The following is a 10,856-nucleotide window of genomic DNA, read 5'->3' as shown; positions in this document are numbered from 1 at the left end:
TCAGCTGTTTGTTGAAACCTGGTAACAAGTTGCTAAGGTGTGCGTAGAGAATCTGGGGTGTGGGACGAGGAGGCAGGGAACCCTGGCCACTCATCTGGCCAAGCCCTCACTTTATCCTTCAGCCACTGGGATAGATGGGACTTTGGTTAGAGGTAAGATCAGATTGTATTTAGGAAAATACAATTTGCTTTAAAGATTGTAGGTTCTTCTTATGAAGAATAGAAATCCATATTGAAGATTCACTAATGGGTGGGAGGCTTTGTCTCATGGAATAAAGTTGTGGCCTCTACTATTACCCAACAGTTTGTACATGGCAGACAAGTGACAAAGTGCATCACCAAGAAGCAGCGTCAGTTTCTCATTCATGTGCAGAGGAAGGATGATTTTTGTAACATCCTACACAGCATGGTACATTCATTGTGAGGGGCTAGTATGGCCCTGTACCAGTTTGTTACATGTATAGGAACCTCTGAAATATTTAGAATAACCTGTCTCTATTACTTGTGTACAGAGATGCAGTGGAGTAGGTAAAAATTATCAAAGTAGAAAGGTGAAGAAATGAGGCATCCTCACATTCTCTCTACAGATCCTGTATAAGTGGAGCTTTGGTAGCTACACACATTGAACAATTACTGTTGGTGCTCTGGAAGTAGCCAAAGACTTGCAGGTTACATCGCTCAAATACAAACAGGGAAAATGTGGTCAACTTCTCCAAGAATCCTGCCTCAGACCCTGGCCTGCTAAGAAGTTCCTCTAATAGGGAGAAGGCTAGAATGATTCCTAGGGCAAGGAAGACAACTTGGTATGCTCATCTGATTACTTCATAAAGCCAAATAAAAATTATGTTATTGACAACTCCACTTCTGCCTGCTAGTGGACACGAAAAAGAGGCTGTATCCAGGCCTGAGACATCAAGTGCTTTCCATGTAACTCTGTACAGCTCTCGCCAGACATAAAATCTTGTCTCATCCTCTATTTACAAAGTCTTTTGAGTGATGAATCATGAAGCTCTAAAACCTAAGGTCAGGGACTGAGGGAAAACCCATAACCCTCAAGTCCCTGGCGTGCAGTTTTAGAGCTTCACGATTCCATCACTAAAAGACTAGATAGGGGACAAGACAAGATTGTTTCGTGTCTGGTGAGAGCTGTACAGTGTTACATGGAGAGCACCAGGCATCTTAGGCCTGGATATTGCCTGCTGCTCATGTCCACTAGCAGGCAGAAGTGGAGCTATCAATGACATAATTTCCATTTAGCTTCATTAAGTAATCAGATGAGTGTACCAAGTTGGCTTCCTTGTCCTGGGAATCATTTCAGCCCTCTCCCTTCAGATCCCATAGGGGGTAGTGCCATCAGTGCACCTCACATGGTGCACTGTAGGCATTACTTGAGTTTCTTTACAGCATCCCTTTGACCTCTAGCTGCAACCTCTTTCATTCCTTTTACTGTAGCTCCGTTCATATTTTCTTTCTTACATCTGATTTTCCATCCTCTCTAACAATTGTCTCATAGTGTAACTGTGAATTTTTTCCTCCTATTGCACATTTCAAACCTTACTGATAATTTCCCTTTCTGTTCTGAATGACCTCATAGGTCCCAAGGCTTGGCCTTTGTCCTAAATTCTATATTCCAATTCCAATTCCTCTCCCTATCAGAGGAACTAATCAGTAGCCCAGGGTCTGAGGCAGGTTTCTCGGAGAAGCTGACCACATTTTCCCTCTTTGTATTTGAAGGATGTAACCTGCAAGTCTGGCTACTTCCAGGACACCAACAGTAATTGCTCAACATGTGTAACTACAAAAGCTCCACTTATACAGGATCTGTGGAGTAAATGTGAGAATGCACCATTTCTTCACTTTTCTCCTTTGATAATTTTTTCCTACCTCACTGGGTCTCTGTTCACAAACAGGAGAAATGAGATTTTTATAAATATTTCTGAGGTTCCTATACATATGACAAACTCTGGCACACGGCCATACCAGCCCCTTACAACGATATATGCCAGGCTGTATAGGATGTTACAGAAATCGAGAAACTGACACTGCTGGGTGGTGATGCACTGTCCTTTCAGTCACTTGCCTGCCGTGCAGAAACCATTGTGTAATAGCAGAGGCCACAACCTTATCTGTTCCATGAGACAAAACCTCCACCTAATGAGCGAGTCTTCAATATAGATTTGTATTCTTCATAAGAACCACCTGTAATGTTTAAAGTAAACTGCATGTTTCCTAAATACACTCTGATCATATCTCTAACCAAATTCCCACCTGCCCCAGTAGCTAAAGGATAAAGTGAGGGCTTGGCCAGATGAGTGGCCAGGGTTCCCTGCCTCCCCATCCCACACCCTAGACTCTCTAAGCACACCTTGAGTAACCCATCACCAGATTTCATCAAACAACTGAAGCAGCTTTCACCTGATGATGTCGCTCAGATTTGTTCATATAAGATTAATGTGATTTATTGAAAAAATACTGTTTTGTGAACATTTCTAATAATGATAAAGTAACACAGTTTAGTCAAGATATCAAGTGCTCTATGTGTAACACAGTACAGCTTTCACAGACTCAAAAACATCTTGTCACGACCTCTATCTACAAAGTCTATGAGTGACAGAATCATGGAGCTCTAAAACCCCAGGTCAGGATTGACGGGTTGAGTTTTTTTTTTTTTTTCACAGACTCAGGAACCAAAGAGAGAGAGAGCTCATTCCACAATGATGCTAAGGCTAGCAAAGAGTCTTGAGAGTAACATCCATCTAAAACCTCTTCTATATATAAGGAACTTACATCCATTAGTTTGGTAATGACAAGCTTGGTTGATTTGAATGAAAATCATGGTTTAACTAGAGGCAAGTGATAAGTCATCCCGATCAACCACACCTGACTGTGTGAAACACACATCTTCAACCTCGAACGTGAGGCAAATTGAAAAACTTAACAAAATCAATTTTACACAAATTTTCATAAGGTATTAGTGCCAAATACATAAAATATATCAACATCCTTGAATAAAATAAATATTATGCCATTTAGAGGCAAACTTACAACAGTCTGGCACCATCACCTTCTGACGTAGATGTCATTAGCTAAGTACATTTTTCATAAATATCCTTCACCGAGTACCACTTCTCTCCATCACTAGTTTACATTGAAATAATTCAAACAGTATCATATAAGCATTACTAGTGTTATTATTGTTTTTATAACTTCAAATATACTGTATATTAACAGTTAATTCATTACGTTATGTACACAAACTTCACCAAAGAGAGACGCCCTCTGGAAGTCTGACTTCACGGAGTAAAAAAGACTGCTGAACTCTCCTCACGAGTCAAAAGATGCAATAGAGTGGAGGAGCAGATGAGCTCACCCACAAAACGGCACCACAGAAGCTGGTGTACTTCAATATGTACATGGTTACTGATAATTCCATGACTGTCCTGTACGTCTTGTCCAAGGTCCTGCAAGGAAAGCTCCTCACATGAACTGCTGAACAATTTCCAGCCATGAAGAGAAAACCTTCCATGGACTGGTGGATCATCATCAGACAGGGTTGACAATGAAGGGTGGGCCAGTGAGAGAAGCCTGAGTTGGGGGACCAGTGTCTCATCAACCACTACTTTAGCAAATGAATGTGAAGCTTCCCATGAGGCTGATGCTTCCACAATGGACTGAGAATGATCTGCCAAAGCTGAGTTGGTGGTTCCAGTCTGTAGATAAATTGCTTTGTGACCTCCTTGAATTTGCCAACATAGAGTCTATAGGATAGACTCTTGACGCTGCATTGTCTATCAGCACGTCTGTCATTTGCACAGGAGAACCAACTTCTCCCTGTTAAACCACAATCCCTAGACCATGGCAAAAACTAGGGAGACTATCTCTATCCTGAAGCAGCTATGGCTCTAAGGATGCAAGATTAGCTAATCACCAAGGTAATGCCAGAAAGATATCCATATCAATGGGCCCAAATGGATAGCAGGGTGGACATGCACATGGACACCTGAGGGTGGTCAACACTGTGAAACACAGAACATACTGATGACTAATTGGCTTAGTGCCATAAGATAACGTTACTTTGGTCGACTTTATCTCAGTCAAGAAACAGCTATGTTACACAGTCGGACAGACTTCATGCTCTTGTTCTGTTATAGGATCTAAACTTAAGAGAACTAGATCATCACCCATGCTGGTTAACTTCCAAACAGCCTTTATGAATTTCTGTACCATCAAATTAATGCAATTAGATACTACCATTACCACTTGAAGTGAGTTTTGTTTAAATTCATAGAGTCACCATGCAGTCTAGACGACCTGTTGCAGAGACCTGCAGCAAGGTCTGAATGATTCGCCAATGTAAATAACACCTATAGGTCAAAATAATTATGTATTGAATCCATTATAGCATACGAATAAATCCTCATTGAAGATCAACATAAATTTAAAAACAATTCACCCAAAGGGAGGATATAAGACTTCAGTGGTTCACTGTATGAAACACTAACATTTATGGAAAACTCGGAACTATTAAAGAGACCTTGAATGGCATGTTACAAGAGCAGCATCACAAACGACTCCTCACATGCTGCTGGGTAAATCTGCTGAAGTTGAAACTGGAGAAATCGAGTTTTGGATCTAGTCCCATCGCCATCCGGGCCAGGGCCTCACCACATGATGGTGCTATTTTGAATCCCGTCCCTAAATAAAAAAAATAAAGCTTTACTAATGATCCAACAGTTCTGTCGGCTTGAAAATTTAGCTTTATTCATACATGTGTGAAGTTTTACCAATTATACAGCAGCGATGAGAGCATAATGGTCAAAGACCTATCTTCTATCTCAGAACATTTCCATTACATGATCATGAATCCATATACAAAATACATTCTAATATTGGTAATATTACAAGGATTGTTTATAAAATTTAAAGATATTTACCCACGGTTTAGCCTGTCAAAGAATTTTTTTTTTTTTTTTTTTTTTAGCAATCTGAGAGTATTTTACAGTTTAGTCAATAGAAGGACATTTGTTCCCATTGCTTGGCGAGTCCAGATATAGTTACTCATTGTTTAACCTCACTGTTCTTTTATTTTCATTGTTTAACCAGCCTAAAAGTTTGTCACAAACCTGGGTTATTGATTTGCTCTCCTTGTTCACCCCGTCTTGAAGATTTTGCTGTTATCGTTTATTGTTTAGAAAATCAAAAAGTATTTGTTCTCATTATAGTGCCCATCTAATATCAGTTGCTCTCATTGTTTAGCCCATCTAAAAATATTTGAGGTCACTGTTTAGACAATCTAAAAACTTTTGCCCTGAGCACATAACAAGCCCATAAATCGTCAACCTCTCCTTCTCCAAGGATAATTTAGTGTTCAAATGAGTTTGAAGTTAACGATTTGTACTCACCGGAAAATCCTCCTGCAAATACGATGTTCTTGTGTTCCGGATGCCGATCCAAAATGAAGGCTTCGTCAGGCGTGAGCTGTCGATTGGTTGAATTAACTTGTCTAAATTTTGAAATAAAATGATAATATTTCTTTCCAAGCATAATTTTTTTCTGATCAAGGAAACAGATTGCTAAAACCTACGCACATAATTAAGATTGATATTACAATAATACATACTACTTAAAAATTCATTCGAAGAATAAAACTTACCGTATACATGCATGACTCCATTACAGATGGTTTCGATTCCAGACATGGAAAATAATTGGCAACATACTTCTGCGCTTGTTGAAGTAAACGCGACATGTCTGCCTTGTCTCTCTCATTTGGGTTTATCATGGGGCCAACGTGGGGACACAACTGCAATAATAATAGTTAAGGATCAGTGTGTATTACAACTAACAGGGCCAAATTATCATGTTAGAAAAGAATATCTAACTTGAGAAATACTCACCTTGGTGGCTGCTTTAATCAGGTAGTAAAATCTCCTCATATCCCAGCCCTCTTAGATTAAAATGGACTTATACCGGCATGTGTTCTTTCAGTCTAGAAATATGAGAAAGGATTCCTGCATCCCAATTTGCGTGTGTGTTTTTTTTATTTCACACAGAGACTTCATTGTTGACTTGTGACACTTCTTTAAGTAAAAATTTCCTACATAAAATACTGATAGGAACTGGGTTAGAATATGGGACGAAAATAGCGGGAGAAAATTTTCACTTGAAAGATGCAACATTGCAAGTGCAAGGGTGAAGTTTCAATGTGAAATAAATGAAAAAAAAAAAAAAATTGGGATGCAGAAAACCTCTCATATTTCGCGACTGAAAGAACATGTACTGGTATGAACCCATTTTAATCTAACAATTTAAAGAGGGCTGGAATAAGAGGAGATTTGACGACCTTATTAAAGTACCATGAATGCAAAGAGGGTGAGACTGATGCGAGCCTGATAGGAGGTCTAGAAAATGCGGCAACATCGCTAATGACAGCCATATTTCATGAAATTCTATAAATTGACTAAAGCCAGTACGGTCTAAACATAAACCCGTGAAAGACAACCTAGAACCAATGGTAATAATTAAATGCTCATTTTTGCTGCTAGTGGTCACAAGCCCAGCGGATACTATTCAGGGTGGACTGGCTATTCCTTGAAGGTGACCTTATTTCTTAAGATCACCGTCTCATCTCTTCCTGCTTTATAATTACCACAGACTGGTGTTAAAGCAGAGAGGGAAACATGGATGGCCCACCAGTTTTGATTGGGCCCATGTTGGGTGACACCACCCTTGGTCTCTCTCTGCTCCGATATAGGTTTTATTACCACTGTCATAACTTTGTTACATCATATATTAATTAAATGCATATTGTCTTAATACCAGTCGACTGCAGTATGTGACCAAGAACAGAATTTTCAAAGGGCACCAACCATGGAACCTAAAAGTACTCTACGCCATCCCAAATGGTAATAAATTTGTGGTCTACATAAGCACAGACAGTTGGTTGGTATGATTAGAAAAAAAAAAAGCCTCGTTTCCTCAATTAAAAATATATATACTGTATATATGTATTTGTATGAAAGCATAAACCATAATGAAAAATTGGAAGAAGACAGAGCATATGTTAAAAAAACTTTCAACTCTTTATAAACTGAGAGAGAGAGAGAGAGAGAGAGAGAGAGAGAGAGAGAGAGAGAGAGAGAGAGAGAGAGAGAGAGAGAGAGAGAGAGAGAGTGTGTGTGTGTGTGTGTGTGTGTGTGTGTGTGTGTGTGTGTGTGTGTGTGTGTGTGTGTGTGTCAACATAACTCACAAGTAGGATTTCCTGAAAACAAATGCACTTATCAAAGTGAGTTCTGAAGAGCAGATTCCCTAATATACGATTATACGAATAAAAAGACGGAAGTTTTCAAGTTAATGCTATTTTCAAAACAAAAAATCCAGGAGGGTTTCTAGAAAGTCTAGGAAGCCGCAAAATAAATGTGTGCTTTCTGAAGGAGTGAAGGAACTTCACAGAAATAGTATCTAAGGTGGTTTGTAATATGAAGATATATGCCAGAAAACTGCTCATTAAATGCAAAAACTGTGAATCGCACAGACTTCAACAAGAAGCCCAGGCTAAACCGAATCTACTTTAATCGAATGTAGTAAAGATCAGAAAAAAAGTATTGCATCAAAGCAAACATATTAAATAGCACTTGAGGAATTTGTGGGGCATTAAAATAAGCCTTTGGCTTAACTAACCTTCATGTATCCAGGGTACTCAACGTCGGGCAATGCGTAGAAATGATGATTCCCGTCGCTGGTGTCGATAAACGTAAAACCTGGTGTTTTTGCGTCTACGATTTTCCAATAGAAGACGCCGATTTTCTCTGCCCTAGGGGGTAAACATTTACAAAGATAATCATTATCCAGTGGTTGTAGAGACAATTAATAAAAAGAATTACTAGACTATTGTATATACATAATAATGCTTACTAAGATACATATAACACAATGATTTATTGAGATATGCTGTACAGTTGTGTCAGGTTTAACTGACATCTCATTTTTTTTCATAATTGGTGTACCTTGTTATAACATGGGTTACTACTGACATATTTCGTTATTACGTCCAGGTTTCTTCCACTTACTCTACAGTTACACAATGGACAATGCTATTGTTCGCCGAGATATCCTCAACTGTTTTATCCAATTACATCATGGATAACTGAATTTCACTTTAGGTAGACATGAAGGCCAAGCAAAGTCTAAAGCAGCAATTACTGAGAAGAACCCGCCTAAGGTGAATCATTTTCTGTGAAACGTGGTTGCATGAAAGTTCAGGGCCATCGTTATCTATCATTATCATAGATACTACAACTAACACTAATATTAATGCAGCTGCTGCTGAAACTGCTCCTTCCTCTGCACTTGCTGCTTCTGCTTTTTCTGCTAGTTGCAAGGTGACAATGAAACACGACCAAACCAAATATCTTACTGTTTGATTGGCATCACCCAACAACTAAAAACAAGGTTTCAAATATCTCTGGGTTAAACGTTGTTCTCGAACACAGCGGCACTTGATAAGGTGTCTTTGCCCGCAAGGACTATTGTTTTCCCCTTGCCTTGTTCTAGTGGAATTGCCATACAGAGACTAAGTATGCAATAATAATAATAATAATAATAATAATAATAATAATAATAATAATAATAATAATAATAATAATAATAATAACAATAATAATAATAATAATAATAATAGGAAGGAGGGAAGGAATATAGAATTTGGGCCAAAGGCCAAGAGCTGGGACCTATGGGGTCATTCAGTGCTGAAAGGGAATTGAGAGTAGGTAGGTTTGAGAGGTGTAACAGGAGGAAAACTTCGTAGTTGCACTATGAAACAATTGTTAGGAGAGGGAGGATAGCAAGATGGAAGAAAGAGAATATGAAGGGACGCTGTAAAGAACCTTAAGTAATGCCTACAGTGCACCGCTTGAGGTGTACTGGCTGACAGCACTACCCTCCTACGGGGAATAAATATGAAAAAGAAACGCAATAAATTAAATTTGAGTAGCTGTTTTCTTATTACAAACACATTTTTACAGATAAACGTTTAACGAAGTTGTGTTCTTAGCTTACAACAGCTCCTGCTATAATCGTATGTGATTTTAATTTCGGTCAAGAGGCCTTCTTTTTCGTTTATTTTCTCCTTAATCTCGTCTTCGGTCTGTTGTATACTTCAGTTTATTCCTCACTAAGCCTTCCCTTGTTTCAATCATTGTGAAAAAAGTATCTGTGAAAATGACATTGTGTATATAACAAGAAAATGGATCGACAAATTTCACCTAAATAGTGTCTTTTACCTTTCATCAATTGGGACTTATATTCTGTAGACTTTTTAACATTACTGATAAGAAATTCATATTGATAAACTTACCAAACGGGAAACTTTAGGCCAAGTGTCTCCAAAAGGGGAGCAAACCATGGCCCAGGGCAGATGACAACATTTTTCACTTTAATGTCTTTCCCTTGCACTCCTTTAATCTCAATGATGTCTCCTGGAATGATTGAGGTCACAGGCCAGTTGTCCAAAACAGTGCCACCGCTATTAACGTATAGTTTCTGGAATGAGATCAGGATAGTGATAAATAAGAGGAAGTTCAGGATACTGATAAATAAGAGGAAGTTTAGGACACGCAACTAGATTATCCAGTAACAAGCGAGGCTATTGACAGGCAAAGAATGTTAAGGACTAGAAAGAGAGATTACTGACAAACAAAACGAAAGGTTATTGACAAACAACATTGTCAATGGCTTGCAACTAAATCATAGGCAAAAAGCACGAATTAATTACCGATGCTGACAAGCCCTATCCCACCTGTCCCCTCAAGAAATAAAAACTTTGACTACTCACACTTCAAAGACAAGACCTGTCATGAATCTAAAAACAAAAGGTGGCAGACCAACAACAACAGTCACTAACTACTTAATGGATATAATTTACTAAAAGCAAATAATACTAATTTCTTTAGTATTCTCCGTTTCGAGACTTCGATAGTACTATGCGGTCAAGGTTTGTCAAGCCTTGTTAAAATGTCAAAGCTTGAAGGAGGCCAGTGAAACACATGGGCATGATAAAACTGACTGCTGTTTTGTCATTTAAACCTTATAACCTCTACAGAGTGTATGAAGCACACATTGTACCAATGGTAAGGAGGCACGATGACTCTGAGCCATGTTGTTACAAATCATATTTTCAAGTCATGTTTATATTCTGAACACGTGACTTGTCAAGATGACTAAAGTAGGAAAAAAGTTGCAGTAATAATGATAATGATATGTACTTTTTACAGATGTTTTGTCTTTGCTTTGGTCTTGCGACAGCAGTCTCAAGATTCAAAACCTTCCTATTACTGTATACGAGAACTGATGGTTGTTTCCCTTGTTATATGATCTGCCACGTCAAACAGGTCATCAATGCTTGAATTCTGTCGGCGTAGGGTGAATAACAATTTAATGATGGATATGGACTCCAGCATAATACTATGACCAACAGAGCTAAAATGACAAAAGCGGAAGACAAAACAATTGTGCTTAAAATGGCTAAAAAAAACTAAAAAAAAAAAAAGTAGACACCAGAACAGCAAAGGTAAATAATGCAGAAATTCAAATATCGAGGACAGTGAGGTACTTGGCAGTATCAATTGGTGAATATCTACGTCAGTAATTATCAAATTTAGTTAAAATAGCATAGGATCATCTTAGAAATTATATTTTATAAAGAAAAATATACATATGCGTACATTCATGATGACTGTATTTAACCACGTATCACAAAAACTGGACTTCTTTAACATCGTGTAAAATGGACTCCTGAATTATTTACAGAAGTAGTTACAGGGTTCAGTAATGCAGCCAAATCGTTAATAAATAAATCTC

At 38.3% G+C, this 10,856-nt stretch overlaps 2 protein-coding genes across 7 annotated transcripts in view; one reads left to right on the top strand and one right to left on the bottom strand.

Annotated features, from left to right (window-relative positions):
• LOC136837253 (monoglyceride lipase-like) overlaps nucleotides 1-3,484 on the top strand; it is a 143,606-nt gene extending 140,122 nt beyond the window's left edge. Inside the window, exon 4 of the mRNA XM_067101995.1 lies at nucleotides 3,347-3,484. Coding sequence (XP_066958096.1) covers nucleotides 3,347-3,484 — 138 coding nt within the window. The remainder of the gene's footprint in view (nucleotides 1-3,346) is intronic.
• An 886-nt stretch (nucleotides 3,485-4,370) lies between these two features.
• LOC136832658 (peroxisomal sarcosine oxidase-like) overlaps nucleotides 4,371-10,856 on the bottom strand; it is a 40,272-nt gene continuing 33,786 nt past the window's right edge. For all 6 annotated transcript variants that reach the window (XM_067093942.1, XM_067093970.1, XM_067093990.1 and 3 more), the window contains 5 exons: nucleotides 9,355-9,539; nucleotides 7,680-7,812; nucleotides 5,653-5,802; nucleotides 5,402-5,477; nucleotides 4,371-4,694 (listed from right to left, as the gene is read on the bottom strand). In XM_067093942.1, coding sequence (XP_066950043.1) covers nucleotides 4,561-4,694; nucleotides 5,402-5,477; nucleotides 5,653-5,802; nucleotides 7,680-7,812; nucleotides 9,355-9,539 — 678 coding nt within the window. In that variant the 3' untranslated portion in view covers nucleotides 4,371-4,560. The remainder of the gene's footprint in view (nucleotides 4,695-5,401; nucleotides 5,478-5,652; nucleotides 5,803-7,679; nucleotides 7,813-9,354; nucleotides 9,540-10,856) is intronic.

Source organism: Macrobrachium rosenbergii, chromosome 4 (assembly GCF_040412425.1).
Source record: "Macrobrachium rosenbergii isolate ZJJX-2024 chromosome 4, ASM4041242v1, whole genome shotgun sequence".
Lineage (NCBI taxonomy): Eukaryota > Metazoa > Arthropoda > Malacostraca > Decapoda > Palaemonidae > Macrobrachium > Macrobrachium rosenbergii.
This window is presented reverse-complemented; position numbering and strand designations above follow the sequence as displayed.